This window comes from Sceloporus undulatus, chromosome 6 (assembly GCF_019175285.1).
Source record: "Sceloporus undulatus isolate JIND9_A2432 ecotype Alabama chromosome 6, SceUnd_v1.1, whole genome shotgun sequence".
Classification (NCBI taxonomy): domain Eukaryota; kingdom Metazoa; phylum Chordata; class Lepidosauria; order Squamata; family Phrynosomatidae; genus Sceloporus; species Sceloporus undulatus.
The window spans coordinates 2,362,236-2,382,690 of record NC_056527.1 but is presented as its reverse complement, the minus strand read 5'-3'; the positions used below and the strand labels follow the sequence as shown (position 1 = coordinate 2,382,690).

The following is a 20,455-nucleotide window of genomic DNA, read 5'->3' as shown; positions in this document are numbered from 1 at the left end:
ATTATTATTATTATTATTATTATTATTATTATTATTATTATTATTATTATTTTATTATTTTATTATTTTATTATTATTTTATTATGCTTTATTTATATAGCGCTGTAGATTTACACAGTGTTGTACATACAAACAATAAAATAGATGAACCTGCCCAATCTAAGACATAATAGCATAATACATATAAATAATACATAACATTACAGGAAAGGGTACAATAAAGTAAAGTAGGCAACAAATTAAAAACGTCACGTAACAAATAATAGTCACGTGATGCCTTTGAACGCTTCTCTGAACAGGATGGCCTTCAACTCAGTTTTGAAACTGGTTAAAGAAGTGATGAGCCATGTTGGTGGGGGAAGGAGATTCCAGGAGGGAAGGGCAGCAGATAAGACTCAGAGATGTTTGGGGGCAGTGTTGTATTGGCTTGGCCAGTAAAGTGGGGGTATTGAAGGGGGGATTGGCCCCTGTGCTCTTCCCAGTCTTACTTTGGATGTCCCAGGTGTGTGGAGGGGCAAGCAGAAGAATTCAGCAGTTGTTCTACTGTATGTACATGCAAAAGGGATCTAAGCCATACGTACATTGAACATGAGTCAATAGTGTGATGCAGCAGCTTAAAAAAGCCAGTGTTATTCTGGGATGCATAAAGAGGAGTGTAGTGTCTAGATAGGAGGAAGTAATAGTGCCACTCTCTTCTGCTTTGGTCAGGCCTCACCTGGAATAAACCTGTGTCCAGTTCTGGGCACCACAATTCAAAAAGGATGTTGATCAGCTGGAGAGTGTCCTGAGGAGGGTGACCAAAATGGTGAAGGCTCTGGAAAGCACCAACCCCTCTGAGGAATGGCTTATGGAGCTGGGTATGTTTAGCCTGGCAAAGAGAAGTTTAAGAGGTGATAGGATAGTGCTGTTTAAACATTGGAAGGGATGTCATGTTGAGGAGGGAGAAGCTTGCTTTCTGCTGTTCCAGAGACTAGAGCCCAGAGTAATGGATGCAAAGTACAGAGAAAGAGATTCCACCTAAACATTGGGAAGAATCTCCTGATAGTAAGCTGTGTTTGACAGTGGAAGATGCTGCCTCAGAGTATGATGAGTCTCCTTCTTTGGAGGCTTTTAAACAGAGGCTGGATGGCCATCTGTTGAGAGTGCTTTGTTGGTGTCTTCCTGCATGGCAGAAGGGAGTTGGATTGGAAGGATGGTCTTTGAGGTCTCTTCCAACTCTGTCTCAGAGGACATTTTTTTAAAAACTAAAAACCTCTCCCTAGCAATGCTATCTCTGACTTCTCTTCTGTCTCTCTGCTTTCTAAACGGGTATAATCTACTTGGCTGCTGAACTCTTCCCCATCCCTCCTCCCTGGAGACCTCAAAAAGACCTCAGTATGTTTGTTTGTACCCCACCCATCAAAATTATTTAACAAGCCTTCAGTGTTTACAAGGACAGTGTGGTGCTTATGTGGCAGCCAGGAATCTCTGGAAGACTTCCCTTGGAATGTAGGAACTCCAAAGAGAATTGCATAATATCTGAGCAAGATGCAACCTTTAACAACTGCATTACTTCTGAGGCTGTGTTAAATCTTCCTTCATGATCACACAGCCACCTGGATTAACATGAGAATGACAGGAACAGAGATCATGCTTATCAAATTTGCTGATGACACCAAATTAGGAGGACAAAAATCAGGATTCAGAATCATCATAAAATATTGGAAAGTTGGGCCAAAACTAACAAAGTGAGTTTCAACAGGCATGAATGTAGAGTCATAGAGTTGAAAGAGACCTTAAGGGCCATCAAACCAATGCAGGGTTTCTTTAGACAGGAAAAGTGAAAGTACAAGGTTGGTGGTGACACCAGAGTTGACAATGGCATATGTGAAAAAAGCTAGGCGGCTGAGCAGAGTATAGTGCACCCACGTGGATGCATTCTACGGGGCTTCCAGCTTACACGGAAGCCACGCGGGGAGAAAAACAGTGGCGCGCGTGTCCATGGCGCACGCACGCCGCACCACCACATGCACGCACCCCATTATTTCCTATGGGGCTCAAGCATAGGCAGATTTTCCCTTCCAGATCCCCTGGGTAAGGAGAGGGCCCACTGTACAAGGTAAATCAACAGTGTGATGCAGCAGCCAAAAAAGCCAATGCAGTTCGAGGCCACATCACCAGGAGTATACCTAGTCCCCAGATCAAGGGAAGTAATGGTACCACTCTGTTCTCCTTTGCAACACACCTGGAAGATTGTGTCCAGTCTGGGTAGCACTCTTCAGGCCAGAACATGAAAAGAGTGACTAAGATGGTCAAAAGCCTTGTGAAGAATGGCTTAGGGAGTTAGGCATGTTTAGCATGGAGAAGAGAAGATGGCAAGGTGATATGAAGGCCTTTAAATTCCTGAAGCAGGGATGAGGAAAGGGCAGGCTGTTGTTGGCCCCCAGGGCCTTTCTTGTGATTATTTGCAGTTTTGATTACTATGTTCTCTCTAGATATCTCTAGGTTTTCCAGCGCAACACTGCCAGAAGTTAACCATACAGTTGTGCTGCAGGACCTAGAAGTTTCTAGAGAATATACCTCTCTAGGCATTTGTAGATCCTTCAGCATGATTCTGTGGTCAGCTTCTGGCAGGTGGTGACCATAGAGTTGCACTGGAGGACTTAGAGATTCCTAGAGAGGTGTTCTCTTAGGTAAAAAGAATAATGTTCTTTTCTTTGCAGTTTTGCCATATTCATGGGGGTCCTTCACCCCTAACCCCAGCAACTTTGGAGGGACCACTGTACTTGTTTATGGGAAGCATTCACAGCAGCGTTGTCTCTGTTTGTTCTTGAGAAAGCCACCTTGGTTGCTTTGAGGGCTTTCTGGAAGGTGACTCGACTGCCTTGCTCTTTTCCCTCGGGGCGTTCTGGTTTCTTTTCATCAACAGCTGTGCACCTCTGACTGTTTTCTTGGTTACGAGTTCAAGATGGGCAGGAGGAAGTTGCGGTCTCTCTGTATCCTGTTCCCACTCTTGCTTAAGAGTAAAGGCTGCTGCTCTGCGTCAGCTTTGCAAATGGCTGCCCTTAGCCAGGAACCTGTTAGAGATCCATAGCGTGCGGTGAGGCAAGAGGCGTGGGACTCTGTTGAGCTGGGACCGGCTTTGCAAGCGCCCCACCCAAGAAAATCCTTAGATACTCCATGGAGAACGAGGTAGGAATTTGTCAAGCTCTTCTGTGCCTGAAGCAGCGTCTCCTCCAGCTCAAGATTTTGCTCCTCTTTTCAATTCAAAATCACCACTCCATTGGCTGAATTGTAAAGACGTGGGAGATCCAGTGGGTTACCTTGGCCATTCTGCCTAGTTAAGGCTTTGTGAGTGGCATGGTGAAGAACATAATTCAGGATGGAGAGGTTCCATTCTCACAAAGGAACATCTCCCAGATTTTTCTGAGTCTTAATTCAGTTTCCTGTCTCTGGAGCTGCTGTGTTTTTGGCAGATTTCAGTTGGCTGATGAGAAATGACGGAATCATTCTTAGATTCTGAATTTCCTCTCACAAGAGGGTCAGTTGGCCTCTCTCTGTTTTCTTTCCACTGAAGCACATTGGCGGTTCAATGGTATATATTATGTTTTATATTTTTCTCCTTTTTGCTATGTCTTGACATGTTTCTGAATTGTTTTACAACTTTTGTGTCTGATAAGTTTTAGCTGTACCATTGTCCCTCCACATTTTCAGATTTGGTTTTGTGGATTTGATTAATTTTGCTTTTGATCTATGTGTTTTCTCTAGGAATCTCTAGGTCCTCCAGGGCAACTCTGCCAGAAATTGACCATAGAGTTGTGTTAGAGAGCCTAGAAGTTCCTAGAGAAAACACTTCTCTAGGCATTCATAGGTCCTCCAGCATGATTCCTGATCAACCTCTGGCAAATGTTGACCATAGAGTTGCACTGGAGGACCTGGAGATTCCTAGAGAGGTGCTCTCCCAGAAAAAAGAATAATGATTTTTATTTGCAGTTTTTCCACATACACAGGGGTTCTTCACCCCTAACCCAGCAAATGTGGAGGAACCACTGTATTACGTTTTAATTTGTTGCATGCTGCCTTGGAAGACAGGTGGGATATAAATCAAATGGATAAAATAAATAATAAGTAAGAAATAGACAAATATCCTAAAGTGCAAAGAAGTAAAACTGAACACTAAGGTCAGAATGAGCCAATGTGTTGTAGTGGTTTGAGCATTGGCCTAGGACTCTGGAGACCAGGGTTTGAATACTGGCTCCGCCATGGATACCCACTTGGTAACCTTGGGCAAGTCACAGTCTCTCAGCCTCAAAGGATGGCCATGACACACACGCACACCCAAAACAGCTTGCCAAGAAAACCCCATGACAGGTTCTCCTTAGGGTTGCTGTAAGTCAGTAAGACAGCAACAAGGTTAGGATTTTCTGATTCTGATTCCATGAATCAAATAGGAAGAAGATCACCTCGTTGGAGAAGTGATGCTGGAAAAGAGTGCTGAGGATACCCAGGACAGCCAAAAAGACAATTAAATGGGTTCTAGAGCAGATCAAGCTAGAACTCTCTCTGGAAGCCAAGATGACTAAATGGAGGCTGTTTTGGCTAAAATGAGTACCCAGACTGTTGGGGCAAATTAGCTTACTTGCTAATTAGCTTACTTGCTGTTCACCGCTATGATCTTTGGAATAGCGGTATATAAATAAAAACATATTACATCATGAGAAGACAGGACTTACTAGAAAAGATAATAATACAGCCGCCCTCCATTCTTGCGGACTTGATATCCGCAATCTTGAATATTCATGTGGGCCGATCTCCGTTATTTTCAAAAGGGCATGTGCTCCATTCAAGCCTATAGTGCTTGAATATTGGCAAGTCTCAGTTTTTGCCGGGAGGGGGCAGAACGGATCCCCCGTGAAAAAGGAGGGCCGACTGTACTAGGAAAGGTTAAAAGTGGTAGAAAGAGGAAGGCTGCATGCTAGATGGATAGATTTATTCAAGGAGGTCGTGTCCTGAGCCTGCAGGACCTGAGCAGAGTGGTAAGGGACAGGGAGGCTTAGAGATGTCTCATTCACTCTTTGCAGTGTATTGTTTCCTGTTTCATAGTCTCTTGTTCAGTAGTACAGTAGCCATAGTTGTGACCTGAGGCGTGTCTGAAGTGAGAACTGGGTTCTCTGGCAGGAGAGGACTCTGAAAAGAGTACAAGGAAGTCAGAGAAGAAAGCAAACGTTTGGCTGGTTGCAACCACCGCCGTCTTTAACAGGAAACCTCCCTGTAATTGGGCCTTCAGTTGTGAGAGAGAGCATGAAAGAAATACTGCGTTGGTCATGCGCTGGAGCATCTGCAGAATTTCTGCCACCACCTTTGTGACCTTCCAATGACAATAGCAGCTTGGAGGCGCTTGGCTTTGGCTTTCCTTGTGGAGTTTTATTTTTAGTCAGGGTGCTCTAACTCCTTTATTGAACAGCTTCAGATTTATCCTTCTCTCCATCTTGATTCCTCCCTATTTCAAGGGGATGAAGCAACGTTTTGATAATCAAAAAGCATGAGCCAAGTAGATGGTAGAAAGCAACAGCTTGCCTGCCATCTTGAATGTAGGCCGTAGGGAACAGAAGACAAGTGCTTCCTCTTCACCCTTTCCACAAATCTGATAAAAGCAGGTGTCTAGTTGGGGGTTGAAATCTCCAGATTTTCCACTGTCCTTTCCCTTTTGTAGGAATGGGGAGTAGTAAGAACTGTTTGATAGTGGCGTGGACTGCCTTGGAGAGTGGTAGGCTCTCCTTTGGAGGTCTATCCACAGAGGTTGGATGGCCATCTTTCAGGAGTGTTTTAGTTGTATTGTCCTGTAGGCAGTTGCCCCTTCCCATTCTATACTTATATCCTGTAATGTAGTTTTAATGCAGGTTGAGTACTCCTTATCCAAAATGCTTGGGTTCAGAAGTGTTTGGGATATTGGATTCCTCTGCCTCCTGGTTTTTGGAATATTTGCATATACATGGTGAGAGAGCTTGGAGATGGGACCCAATCTAAACATGAAATTCATTTGTTTCCTATAAACCTTATACAGCTAGTTACAAGTTTATGTACGCTGGCCTATCAGAAAACAAAGATGTCACTATCTCAGCCATCCATGTGGAAGTTTTGGATTTTGGAGTATTTTTGAAATTCTGGCTAAGGAATACCCAACCTGTAATATAACTTGTGGTTATATATGTTCTTTAATCATGTCATGAGCTGCCTTGAAACCCAGTTCTGGAGGAAGCGAGGGGGAGAGAGAGAAGAGAAAGCATTCCATGTGGGGCTGCTTTTAAAAGCCGTTTTGAAACCCTAGTTAGTGAATGATTCAGCAGGGGAAACTGCTAAGTGTTAGTTGGCACTGTGATCACATAGTGCTCAAGCTTTGCCAGTTGGATTGGCTGCTGGTCCATCTTTGGACTCAGTTCAAAGTCCTGGTGTTGATTTGTAAAGCTCTTCCTGACTTGAGACTATGGAAATGGTTATTCACAACAGACAAGCCTGCCTGTTTCTGTTATTTGTAGGTCTCCTTTGGAGAAGGCGGAAGTACAAGAAGTGCATGCTGTGTTATGGCTTGAAGACCATCGTTCTGGGAATGCAGGATAACCATAACTGGAAAGACCCGCAGCTAGAGCAGGGGTCCTTGTTTCACTTTAACAAGAATCCCTCAACCACACGAGCAGCTCACCCTCTTCCTTGGATGCCAGAGAAAGAGCTGCTAGCTCACGGGACCCACAATTTATGGAAATGTCTGCAAAATATCTGGGGACACATCTTCGGTGTTGCCCTGTGGGAGACAGACAGAGACATGTCTAAGGCCAGCCTGGTTTGAGGGTTGTAGGGTTGAAGTTGAAATAAAGTAGCTTGCTGTCTTATATTCTTTTTAGTTAATAGGCAATCTTGTGTCTGGCAAAGGACCAGCAATTCATTTGGGGAAATTTATAGGAACAGTTGAATGAGCCTTTCCAAAAAAAGAAAGAACAGACAAAGCAGCTGCAATTAATGTAATGGTTGTTAACCTCATTGAAAGTGGGTACACAGTGCTCTGTTCCATGAATTCCTCCTTTATTAAAAAAAAAAACACACACCCTGTTTGATCCGTATTTGACAGTCCTCTGCTTTGGTGAAAAAGAGTTCCCTCTGTAATCACATAAATTAGGGTGGCTAAAACAGACCCTATACCATCTCCATCTCTTTTTTCCCCACTATCCCCCTCCTTAAACTTCTTGCTTTCTGCCTGCAGCCTGGAATCGTGTCCCCTTTCAAGCGCGTCTTCCTGAAAGGTGAAAAGGGTCGGGATAAGAAGGCCCAGGAAAAGGTGACGGAAAGGCGGCCCCTCCACACAGTGCCCCTCTCCCTGCCTGACCGCGTGGAGCCGGACATCCTCTTGAATGACTACATTGAAAAGGAAGTCAAGGTAAAATGTTTTTGCAGCGGTGGCTCAGGCTGCTGGGAGCTGTAGTCTAGCAGATTCTGAATAATATGTCTGGATAAGTACATTTATTTATTTAAATATTTCTGTCTCTCTCTCTAAAGATCTTAGGACAGCATACAGTAAAATCAACACGATTGGTTTAAAACATTGTCAACAGCGAAAATTATTTTAAAAGTCCAAAAGCTATTTAACAAGTAAAAAGAAGGCAGGTTAAAATGGATTAAAATACTTTAAAACCAGTTCAAAGTCATGCACATACTTATGTGTGTGCGCGTGTGCATGCATGTTTTCAACTTGCCTGTCAACTTTATGGGGACCCCACAATATTCATACGGTTTTCTTAGGCAAGGATATTCAGAGGCGATTTTGCTGGTTCCTTCCTCTGTAATATAGCCTCCAGCACCTGGTATTTGTTGGTGGTTTCCCATCCCAGTACTAATAAGGGCTAAGCCTACTTAGCTTCCAAGACCAATCCATAACTGTGTTGCCATATTGCTCTGACTGATGGGTTTTACCACCTGCAAGTTGTTGGCCTGTTCTCCTGCTTGCCCAATTGCTGTGCAATCCTTCAAGACAAAACCGCTACAGCCTGCACTAGTGTAGCAGGACCGCTGGTCATCCTGCAGAAATTCAAGGCTGGTTGCAATAATTCCACATGTATAACTTTAAAAATGCAGTGGCTTTTTGCATTGCCTCAGGATGTTACAAAAATAATAGGTCATGTAACAAACAACAGTAAGTAAAGGTGATAAAATTGATCTCAAGGTCCACATTCATACATAAGAGGTTTCAAACATCTATCTGAATAAACCCACGTGTGTATGATATTTGTGGTTTTGTTCCAGAATAAAGTCATGGTTGAGGCAGAGCTCCTTTCACAGTGCTTAGTGCAAAATTGGATCATCTACCCCTCCACTCCAGCATCAATAAGTTGTATTCCTTTTAAACAGGAGGATTTCTTTTTTTATGACTGAGATTGTGTCCATTTTTATGAAACAGCTCTTGATTTTAGGTACTGTTCCATAGTGAAATAAGCTGCCTCAGAGGGTGGTTGATTCTCCTTCAACAGAGGTTTTTTAAACAGAGATTGGATGGCTTTCTCGGTGGGTGACTGCCCCTAGACTCTGGAACTCCCTTCCCACGGAAACCAGAATGGCCTCCTTCCTACTATCCTTCCTTCAGCAGGCAAGACACTTTCTGTCCAATAGGCTTTTAAAACGGAAGGCTTTTAAAGGCTGGGCAGAGGGTTCTGTAGTGTTTTAAACAGAACTGATTTGATTGCTTTTTGTTTTATCTTCTTAAGTCTAGTTTTAACATAGTAAATTGATGTCCTTTTTAATGTTCACCCTTTTTGGTATGCTTTTAGCTGTATTGTTTTGTAAATTTTTAAAGCCACCTTGTGTCCCAATTTTTGGAAAAAAATATATATAAGTAAATATCATCAGCACCTTTTGAGAGTGATGGAGTTGTCTATTCCTGAATGACAGGAGGTTGGACCAGGTAGCCTTACTGATTCCTTCCAACTTTTATCATTCTTTGAAGCACATTGGAGAAGTTACATGGAGAGGCATTCTCTTTAGACAAGTAGTTCAAAAGGCTGTCTGTCTGTCTGTTTGTTTGTAAATCTCTTTTGAACTACACCTCCCATAATCCCCAGTCAGCATGGTCAGTGAGCACACTGACTAGGGGATTATGAGAGTTGTAGTCCAAAAGAAAGGAACGTTGGGTACTTACCGTGACACGTTCATTTCCTGCAGAGAAGGGTCCTGGCCCTTTTTCCATACTCTAGCTGAGTTGCATATTTTTAAAATGGTAGCAAACTTTGCCTTAGTGTGTGCACATAACATGTAACACTCATTTGTATTGCTGTCCAGTATTTAGGTCAATTGACATCTGTTCCAGGGTACCTGAATCCCTCCAGCCGAACTGAAATACTGCATTTAATCGACAATGCAAAGGTGTGTGCCAGTTCTCTTGTGTGTTAGTTTGAATTCAGAACATTGTTCACCATTCACAAGTTAAGGCTTAGGGTCCTGGAGTAGGGAAGCCATCTGACAGATAAACTTGGAGCTTGGGTAGAGACACAAGAAACAGGAGTGTATACATTCAGATAGTGAGGTAAAATGAAAATAAAATATAACCTTCTTCCAAAGGAGAAGTTTTAATAGTACAACTTAACTACTGGCGATGTCACTGGTCACAGCTAGTTAAAAATATGGTGTCATTATATCCCTGCCCTCCTGATCCATAGTCTCTCCTACGAAAAGTTCTCAACAGAGAGTGGGAAAGGCTTGCTTTGAGCTTGGAAAAAGTTATTTTTAAATAAAAACTCCCAGAATCCCACCAAGTATGGCTGGTGGTTGGGTAGTTTGGGAAAGTTTTGTACCAAAATAACATGTCTAATAGAGTGTCCAAGCAGTCTGACCTAAATTGTACACTGGATAGTCTAGGATCCCCTACAGGGACTGTTTGTTCTCTCCCGCTGCCCCCAGTTACTAATTTTACCTATCCCAGAGAAAGTATTTTCTGCCTCTGGAGAAGATGTGATAGTTAATGACTTCCCTCCCTCTCAAACAATCCTGTTCTTCTTTTGGGAAAACAGAGGGCACATCAGCTTCCAGGCCAGCTGACCCAAGAACACGATGCTGTGATCAGTCTCTCCGCCTACAACGTCAAGCTGGTGTGGCGAGATGGTGAAGATATCATCCTCAGGGTTCCTATCCATGACATCGCTTCGGTTTCCTACATCCGCGACGACTCCCTACACTTGGTGGTGTTAAAAACAGGTAGGCTCGGACCAGCGCTTTCAGGCAGACAAGTGGCCTGCGTTGGGCCTGAGCTTCTCTCAAAGAGTCAGAGAAATTAGGGTGGAAGGAAACACCAGAAATCATCTCTGGAATGTGTCCAAAAGAAGGCAGCCAAAATGGTGAGAGGTCTGGAAGTCATACCCTCTGAAGAGCAGCTTACGTTGCTGGGTATGTCTACCTTGGAAAAGAGAAGGTTAAGAGGTGATATGATAGCCCTGTTTAAATATTTGAAGGGATGTCATATTGAGGAGGGAGCAAGCTTGTTTTCTGCTGCTCCAGAGACTAGGACCCAGAGCAATGGATGCAAGCTGCAGGAAAAGAGATTCCAGCTCAACATTAGGAGGAACTTCCTGACAGTAAGGGCTATTCGACAGTGGAACACACTCCCTCGGAGTGTAGTGGAGTCTCCTTCCTTGGAGGTCTTCAAGCAGAGGCTTGATGGCCATCTGTCAGTGGGGGTGCTTTCATTGAGAGTTCCTGCATGGCAGGGGGTTGGACTGGATGGCCCTTGTGGTCTTTTCCAACTCTACGATTCTATGGTCACTTCTCTCCAGGATGAAGAAGAGAAGCCATTTCCATGTCAGCATTCTCTGAAGATTTCAGCCACAGATGCTGGCAAAACGTCAGAAAGAAACTCTGCTAGAACATGGCCACATAGCCCGAAAAACCCACAAAAAACTATGAGGGTAAAGCTTCTCATACCCTTTAGAGGCCATTAGGGGACAGGGGAAGAACATTTGCATTTTTTTGCAGGAGGGCAGAATGGACATGTTGAAGCTCAACCTAAGAGTATTTTAAAAAGGTTTATGATCCATTGGGGCTCTGAGGAACACACAAAGGCATGGAGGTGTTGGTTTATGTAGTATCTTGAAACCCAACAGTAATTATATGTTATTTTACTGCTGTAATCCCCTTGGATTCCCTGAGATTAAGTGGACTATAAAAAATATTATTAATTAATTAATCTGTTTGTTTTATTTATATACCGCTATTCCAAAGATCATAGTGGTGAACAGCAAGTAAGCTAATTAGCAAGTAAGCTAATTTGCCCCCAACAATCTGGGTACTAATTTTAGCGACCTCGGAAGGATGCAAGCCTGAGTCGAACTTGGGCCTTTTGCTGGTCTTGAACTCGCAACCTTGTGGTTTTGAGTGAATGGCTGCAGTACAGGCATTTAACCACTGCGCCACCAGGGATGATGATGATGATGATGATGATGATGATGATGATGATGATGATGATGATTGCCAGGGCTGTTGGTAGATCATGGTACTTTGGTTATCTGCCTTGTTCTGTGAGGCCCACTGTTGTTCATTTTGGCTAACAAAATGAACAAGACCACATCTGTAAGTGTGTCCTTTCATGCATGTTGTCACTGTTCCCTAATGGCAGAAGTGGTGATATCATACTGGAGATTTTGGAATTCTTTGGCACAAGGAAACCTCAGCCTAACAGTATTTCACAGCCGCAGCATTTGTTTTGCGGTTTCAAGAGCTGAAAATGCTGCATGTGCATTTCCTTGTAATTCTTAACAATAGCAGTTGAAGTAGGCCAGGGTTCTTATCCTGATATCACTGATGAGGAGGGCTGGCACAGCGAAAGAATGGTTTGCCTGGGGCACCTTGCTTTTGTCCTTGAGGGAAAAGTTGGATGCTGATACAGCTTTACTTGCTGGTTCCACTAATGGCCCCTGGTTTTTCTCAGCTCAGGACCCCGGGATGTCCCCCAGCCAGAGTCTTTGTGCTGAAAGCTCAAAAGGGCTCACAACAGGGTCGCTCTCGGAGAGCGGAGTGGTCCCCGTGGAAGCTTGTTGCCTGGTGGTCCTGGCGACGGAGAATAAAGTAAGATGCTTCCACCTCGGTAATCTGGCTTCCTTTCCTCCTTCATGCACATCTGCCTTTATGTATTTTTGCCAGAGCACTACATTTTACCATGGAACATATTTTATATTTGTCCTGAACGATTGTGCAAAGCTTGTGGGGATTGGGGAGAGGTTTGCTTTTGTCTGTTTGTTTGGTATGTTTTCACATATTTAGATGACCTTCTGTATGGTTTGGGGGCAAAACTTGCCTGAAAATCACACCATTATTTTTTTTTTAATTGTGGGGGGCTTTGAGGAATGGAACCACAAAAATGGGTTCCAAGAGTAACTGTTTTACCCTTATCATTGAGAGCCACTCCAGAAAGTGTTCCTTTCTTATTGGTTTTTGTTTCTGTTTTGCTACATAGCTGGATAAAAATGCCATTAATAATAAAAAAGACTGAAAATAAAATTAATTTAATTTAAAAAAATTAAAATTAACATATGTGGAATAGATGCTGATTTAACTACATTCCAGCTTCGATCCGAAGGGAGAGGCGGGGCAATATAAATAAAACTATTATTATTATTATTATTATTATTATTATTATTATTATTATTATTATCCCCTCTTTTGGTTTTAACTCTGGGTCAAGTGTAGTTCAGCAATTGTTTGTTAGTGACCAGTTGTTGGACATACATGACCCTGCTAAACCCAAGCACTGTAAATAGATATCTTTAGTTTTCCTACCTCAGCTGTAACATTTTAGTTTGGTTTAGTTTGTATCCCACCTTTTGTCCAGGCCAGGATTCAACGGTTTGTGCGCCAGCTGCACCTGTTTTTTAAGGTCTCCATCCCCTCCTTTACTTGCCCAGCTACCTTCCCTCCACACTGGTGACACTAAGCTCAGGGATGCCAGTGGGATGCTCTAGTCACATTCCTAAATGTCTTTAATTTTGGACCTTTCCTGGCCTTAAGCATGTGGGGTATGGGCAGACTGCATCTTGAGGAAGCCCTTTAGCCACCTCTAACTCCCTCCCTCCTTCTCTAGGTCTCTGCTGAGGAACTCTGCTCCCTTCTCAGCCAAGTCTTCCATATTGTTTACACTGAGTCCACCATAGACTTCCTAGACAGAGCAATATTTGATGGGGCCTCCACGCCAACCCGACATCTGTCCCTGCACAGTGGTAGGAGAAACTGATGTGTTACCTTCTTTCTGTTCTAGGGTATTCTTATGCTCCTGGGTTTGCGAGAACAAACCGGCATCCTAGCTTGAGTTCTTCAACACCTGTGGTTTTTTCTGCTTGTTCTTCTGCCATCAGCACTGGCCTAGTGCACCAATGGCAGCCTGAGCAGAAAACCCACTCCTCTCTGTTTGCTTGCATACTCTTTTCACTGAGAGCTTAAAGCAAAGGATCTGCCTAGGGCTGTGGGGTAGGAGGCATCTTTAGCATCTGCTCAAAGGCAAGAGTCTGTCTGAAGTTTTCTTGGGGGGTGGAGGGGGCATGGTGCTTCCAGAAAAGCACAGCAGTAACAGCTCTCCTTTCCAATATTCCCTTGCAGATGACTCTTCGACAAAAGTGGATGTTAAAGATTCCTATGAAACAGAAGCAAGCACTTTGTGAGTATACTGGATAGTGATGGATATAAAATTGAGGCTGGTGGGAGCATATTGGTCTCTGCTCACTAGCTTAAGTTTTCCACCAGAGATAATATACAAGCATAGCACAGTCAACAAAGCTGCTGTTAACAAAGGCTTTTTATGCCCACTTAGCCCCCTGCCCTGGGTGGACCACATACAGCCCCAAGCCACTTTTCACAGGGCCCCCAGAAATGTAATTTGGGATGAAAAAGTGACATTGCAGTTGACCATCCACTTAGAACCATAGAATTCCAGGGCCATCCAATCCAATCCCATTCGGTCATGCAGGAAGACACAATGAAAGCCCTCCTTTGACAGATGGCCACCCAGCCTCTGTTTAAAGACCTCCAAAGAAGGAGACTTCACCACACTTCAAGGCGATGTGTTCCACTGTCAAAGATCTCTTACCATCAGGATGTTCTTCCTAATGTTTTGGTGTAATCTTTTCCTGTAGCTTGAATACTTTGCTCTGTGTCCCAGGCTTTGGCGCAGCAGAAAACAAGCTTGCTCCATCCTCAATATGACACCCCTTCAAATGTTTAAAAGAGGCTATCATGTCACCTCTGAATCTTGTCTGTTGGTGGGGTTTGGCTGTGGGGAATTTTGGTAAATTTAATATTGATTAGTTAAGAATCCTTTTACTCTCCCTGGAAGGGAATTTGGAGCATATCGTTGTCACATGTTTCCATGTTCTGGAGCTGAGAGCTGCCTCTGAGGCTGTGAAGCCCTGGAGGTGACCCTCAGAACTGTGAAGGCCTCTTGTCCATTTTCAGTTCTTTCCCTGAGTCCTTGGAGACTGGTGGCAACTCTCCTTCTTCCTTCTCGGCCCAGCCCTCTCCCAACGCCAAGACAGCCAGTGAAAGTGAGCTGAGCACCACTGCGACAGAGCTGCTCCAGGACTACATGATGACGGTAGGTGGGAGGCTTCTGAGCTGGAACAGGCAGCAATTCCTGGCCTGCCCAAGACATCATTTGCCACCAGAGACTGGCACACATTACTCCAGTAAAATAGGCTGGATTGGGAATAAGTGGATACAGCAGATGGTCTGCAACAGGTGAGAACATTACAGCCCTTGAGCTGATGACATCCAGCATCTCCTCATAGCAAGAGCAGTAAACAACCAGTTCCACCCAGACCATCCTGGGACCAACATGCCAGGTCCTTGTGACTGGCTAAACAGGATCCCTGAGCTGGAGTTGGAATAAAACGTTTGGTCTGCGTACACGTGGAGAAGCCTTTTATGGTTTAGGGTTTTACTTTGCCCAAAGATGGAAGAACACATACTTGGGAAGAATGCCTAAGCTGCATTCACACTGCAGAATAGTCCAGTTTGACATCACTTTAACTGCCATCCATCGCTCAGTGCTATGGGATTCTGGGAATTCTGGTTTTGTGAGATATTTAGCCCCTCTAACAATGCTCTGGTGCCACAACAAATTACAATCCCCAGGATTCCAGAGCATTGAGCCATGGCAGTCAAAGTGATGTCAAACTGGATTATTTCTGCAGTGTGGATGCTGCCCTAGACAAAGCCTTGTGCAGTCTTGCACGGCAGGGGAGGTAACAGAAACTGATGTTCTATCTTCCCTTCGAAGACCATTTTAGTGGTGCTAGAATCACCACTAATCTAAATTTGATTCATCCCGGTCTTCTTGTTCTTTCCTAGCTACGAACAAAGCTCTCCTCTCACGAGATCCAGCAGTTCGCAATGCTTTTGCACGAATATCGCAATGGGGCTTCCGTGCATGAGTTCTGTGTCAACCTACGACAGCTCTATGGGGATAGTCGAAAGTTCCTTCTCTTAGGTGAGTGCAGCCCATGGTGTTGATTGGCTTAGTAGCTCAACCTGCAAAGAGGCTGGTGTCCTTATTATTCCTTTTGCTCAGTGTGGTGCAGGATTTGCAGAGACATGGCTGTGAGGCAGTCCCTCAGGATAATTTCTGTGATAGAATACGAAGAAATAAAGAAAAGTGCCTTATACTGAGTAAGATTATTAGTCCATGTGGCTCTGTATGTTCGGCTTGGACTGGCAGTGACTCTTCAGATTTTCAGGTAGCATTCTTTCTTACTTCTCCCTGGAGATTCTTAGTGGTCTCCCATCCAAGTACTATGCAGTCCCAACCATGGTTGCTTCTAAGACCAGATGAGATTGTAGCCTGATCTGTGAGTAATGGGGGACGATGTAATAAGATGGAGTTGAATAACTGTATGTACTTTGTGACCTTGAAAGCTAAGCAGGGTCAGCCCTGGTCAGTACTTGACTGGGAGACTGCTAAGGAATCCCAGGTGCTGTGGGCTGTATTTTAGAAGAAGGAACTAGCAAAACCACCTCATGAGTATTCCTTGTCTAAGAAACCCCTATGAAATCCATGGGGTCACCACAAATCAACAGGTGACTTGAAGGCACATATACACAAATACACATCTATGCTATAGAATTACAGCAGTTTGATTTGTTTTTGTGTACCTTCAAGTCATTTGCAACTGATAGCGACTTTAAGGTGAATGTATCATGGGATTTTCTCAGAAAGATTTGTTCAGAGAAGGTTTGCCATTACTATCCTCTTGAGGCTGAGAGCATGTGAATGCCCAATGTCACCCAGTGGTTTTCCATGGCCAAGCCAGGATTCAAGCTCTGGTCTCCCAGCGTTCTAGTTCAACGCTGAAGCATTACACCACGTTGGGCATGTGTGAAGCTAATGCATGGCCCAAATGCATGCCACAGAATGGCCTTAGACAAGTCACACTCTCTCAGCCTTACAGGAAAGCAACGTTGCAAAAAACTCTTTTAAATAAATTTGTAGGGGAGCCTACATGAGATAGTAATTTGAGTGACGGACGAGACATTTGGAAGACCAAGATTCAAATCCTAGCTCAGTCATGGAAGCCCACTTTGGACACATCTCAGTGTCTCTCAGGTGAAGACAATGTTGGCATATCTCCTCTGAACAAATCTTGCCATGAAAACCCTAGGATGGGGTCACTATAAGTCAGAGTTGACCTGATGTGGCATAATAACAAGGCATCAACAGGATTTGGTTTTAGTGATATTCAGACAGATGTAACTAAGCAGCTTTAAAATGCTGTAATTGAGGATGATGATAAGCCGTAGTGTTAATTGAATGAGCATTTGGATATCTCCTTATCAGTTGTTATGGTTGCTCTGGAGAGCTGAATAGGAGGAGAGCTATCTCCTAATAAGTTCTGTGGTCCCCTGGCTCCCTCTAGTGGCCAAGTGAGTGCTCTTCCTGGAAGCAGTTTTGGGGTAGGAAGGAGAAGACCCCTGGGCACATGATGCTCAAAGAGGTAAGGAGGAAAACTACCTTCCTCTAGTCCAGAAATGTCAGAAGGTATTCTTGGAGGAAGTCCAGAGTCACCTGTCCTCTTCCATTATTCTGGTTCATCTTGTTGCCAAAAAGTTGCCAGCACTGGAGAGCAAATTTGCTATTAAGAAAAAGAAAACCCTGCCTCTGCATGTGTTGAAGCCCATGGGACTCATTTATGTTGCTTCTGAGCCACTTTTATCTCCCACGCTTCTTCTGATGAGCTCAGAGTGGCTTACATGGCCCTTCCAACTTGATTCTCTCAGCAATCCTGCAAGGTAGGACACGCTGAGAGAGTGCAGTCAGCCCAGAGTCTTTCAGTGAGTTTCATGCCTCAGCAGGGACTAGAGCCTGGACCTCCCACTACATCATACTGGCTGGAGCTTGTTGTTTGAACCACTACATCATACTGGCTGGAGCAGATGCAAATTTTATTCAAAAATACCTAGTTTTTTCTAGGTTTAACATTTTCCTAGCCTCCCTGTCGGTGTTATCCACACTGCATAATTACAGCATTGCTCAGTCCTATGAAATTCTGGAATATATAGCTGGGATAGTACTTCCAGCCTACTTTCCTAAACTACATCATCGGAGCTGTCTGGGACAGAATTCTAAGCACCTCATGAATCTACACATCCCAGGACTCTGCAGTGACAAAGTGGGATCAGATCATAGGAGGCATGTGTCTCTGCAGATGTTGTTGGACTGCATTGGCCAACATAAGCAATAATGGGGGATACTGGGAGTTAGCAGTTCAGCAGCATCTGGTAGACCATCCCTGGACTAACTAGGTAGGAGCTGAGCCTTGCTGTGGGCCTTCTCTGTTCTTGGAATGCCAAATGTCAGCTTTCCACCTTTTGTACATTCAACAACTCCTTGGTTCAAGGTAGCCCCTGTACCCCTTAGGCTAGCTAACCAATCCAAGACTTGTTAGCAGTAATGGACTTGTTAGCAGTACCAATGCCTGGTTTTCCCAACATTTTTCACACTGAAGTCAGATGCAGATAATATGAATCAATGGTTATTCTTGCAAAGCAGGCCGGCTTTTTTTTCCACAGCAAATGGATTTTAAGCAACTGTCATATGTACAGTTTCAGTGGGTCTGCAGAAACGGGTGAATAAATTGGTGGGCTTTCTCTTGCGGAAAACATACACTATGTATTTTTAAAAAGGGGTCTGGCTGTAGAGGTTGGGAGAGTGATATTTGCTGTACAGATCTCAGTATCCCTCCACTCCCCATGGTTCTGAAACCAATAGCTGAGAAAAAAATCACTTTTCCAAGTGCTGTCTAGATGTTTGAGGCTAGCTTTGATAGGAAAGATTAAATGCTGTTTTTTGTTGTTCCCTCTCTTTTCATCTGTACCAAAGGCCTTAGACCATTCATCCCTGAAAAGGACAGCCAATATTTTGAAAACTTCCTAGAAACCATCGGTGTGAAGGACGGGCGAGGCATCATCACAGACAGTTTTGGGAGGTACAGGCGGACAGTGAGCACCACCTCCAACTCCACTACCAATGGCAACGGGGCTGCAGGGAGTTCGGATGACCAGTCGGTGCCCTCAGAGGGAGACGAGTGGGACCGGATGATCTCAGACATAAGCAATGACATCGAAGCGCTCGGGTGCAGCATGGACCACGATTCTTCCTGAACAGGAGTAGCGGGAGAGAAAAGAGGTCGCTCAGTCCCTTGCTTTTCCTCTCTTCCTTATTGCCATGTTACAAAATGTTTGCCCTAGGCTGAAGCCAAAAGGGTGAATGCCTGTGGCATCACCCTTCTCTGGCCTTTGCCAGTTTGATGCTCATCTTGTGCTATAGCCAATGGTCTCTTCTATGAAGGAACGAGAGTGAGCAAGCCACCAGAGAGAAACTGGTCCAGACTGCTGGTCCTGGGAGGAGGGAGCCTGACAGCTTCGCCTGGTGTCTTACTCTCCCCTTGTTGGGGAAGTCATGAATGCAAGAGAGAAGGAGAAGATGGGTGTTGCTGAGGCTGCTGCCCAACCCACAAGAACCAACCAGCCTAACAGTTTTGCACATGACATTTCTGACCATTTCTTCTCCATTTTGGTGTGTGCGTTTTTTAACATGAAGTTTTATCACAATGTGAATAACTTAATATTACATGTGTTTCTCATGACATTTCTGACTGAAACCAGAAGGTGGCCTTGGTTGTGAAGCTTAGGCCTCTGTGTTCTAAGGGCGAAATAAGCTTCCTTCACCCCGACTCTGGCCAACTGACCTTTTTCCCCTCCTCAGCAGCCAGGATAGGTCGGGTGACCTTAACTACCTGGTTGATGTGCCATTTATCTCCAGCTTTGGTGCCTGTCACTGGGTTGCGTTGGGAAGACTTAACTGGAATGCGATAACCCCAGTTGAGAAATTCTGGCAGGCCTCTGCAAGATAGCGCACATCACCTTTTAGCAAAGCCAAAATGCCTCCAGGCTAACCCAACAAAATCCCAAGTGTAAGTAGAGCATGGTAGCATTTCCTTATCCTAGTTTAAAAGACACATCTTTTAGTTAAAAGCAACCTCCCCTTCCCAGTTTTGGTCTTTACATGGAATCTGGTTTCCTGCAAAGTTTGGTGCTACCATTTGTACTTGGGGCATTGAGGGGTCTGGAGTTTGTTTTGCAAGAGGAGTGGCTTTTTGGGCACTGGTCGGTTTTTTTATGTGTGTGTCTTGCTGAAAAATAATGTATCCGGAGAGACCTGAGCCTGGGCTGGATATCAGGCATCCGTTGTCTTCAGAGATTGAAGACATGGGTCTCTTCCACTTTGAGGCAACTTTTTGGGCATTCAGTGCCCACTCGGAGTCCTTGCGTGGATGGAATCCATTGCTCTTTAGATAGGAGAGCTGAGAGCAAGCTAAAGGGTGGGCCAAACTCTCGAGTTTGTGTTGTTGCTTTTTTTAAAGGGACAAGGTGGAAGAGAAATATACATAATGTATATGTGCTGTATATATTATACATATAAATGCACAGTTATTTTTATATGTGTACTTCATGCCACACAGTCTCTGCTGGCTACTATTATAAACTGACCTGTAGGCTATTTTAACTCTTGGATTTGGGAATACAGTGTGTGTTTGTTTTTAACTAACTGCAACAACCATTGAAAATGCTCCCAATTTTTGAGAAGAATTGGGAGTGAAAAGCTGGCCAGCTGTAGGTTTGATGAGCTTATCTTTCTACCAAATGGGCTTCACTTGGAGGCCCTTAGTTACCCCATGTAGGGTGCAAGGCAACATAAAGCTGCCCTCCTCCTAATCCCTCCCCATCCTCTGCCACAGTGACTGAAAACAGTAAGCCTAGCAGAACTTGGGAAATTTTAGAATGGCAGCTTCCAAAATCCCACCTCTTTATTTTTCCCATTGTCTAAACTCCTTTTGCTCCTGGAAAAGATGTTTGAGGAATTACTCTACCGGAAGTTGAATTAGGATTCGCCTCCTCTCCCACG

The 20,455-nt window shown here is 44.2% G+C and overlaps 1 protein-coding gene across 4 annotated transcripts in view; it reads left to right on the top strand.

Annotated features, from left to right (window-relative positions):
• CCM2 (CCM2 scaffold protein) overlaps window positions 1–20,064 on the top strand; it is a 38,630-nt gene extending 18,566 nt beyond the window's left edge. For 3 of the 4 annotated variants that reach the window (XM_042474774.1, XM_042474775.1, XM_042474776.1), the window contains exons 2-10: window positions 7,235–7,408; window positions 9,301–9,384; window positions 10,029–10,212; window positions 11,939–12,075; window positions 13,088–13,223; window positions 13,600–13,657; window positions 14,452–14,590; window positions 15,346–15,484; window positions 18,371–20,064. In XM_042474774.1, the coding sequence (XP_042330708.1) occupies window positions 7,235–7,408; window positions 9,301–9,384; window positions 10,029–10,212; window positions 11,939–12,075; window positions 13,088–13,223; window positions 13,600–13,657; window positions 14,452–14,590; window positions 15,346–15,484; window positions 18,371–18,651 (1,332 nt within the window). In that variant the 3' untranslated portion in view covers window positions 18,652–20,064. Of the gene's footprint in view, window positions 1–2,724; window positions 3,172–7,234; window positions 7,409–9,300; window positions 9,385–10,028; window positions 10,213–11,938; window positions 12,076–13,087; window positions 13,224–13,599; window positions 13,658–14,451; window positions 14,591–15,345; window positions 15,485–18,370 lie in introns of those variants that run through there. The other variant, XM_042474777.1, reaches the window with a different exon arrangement.
• The last annotated feature ends 391 nt before the right edge of the window (window positions 20,065–20,455 follow it).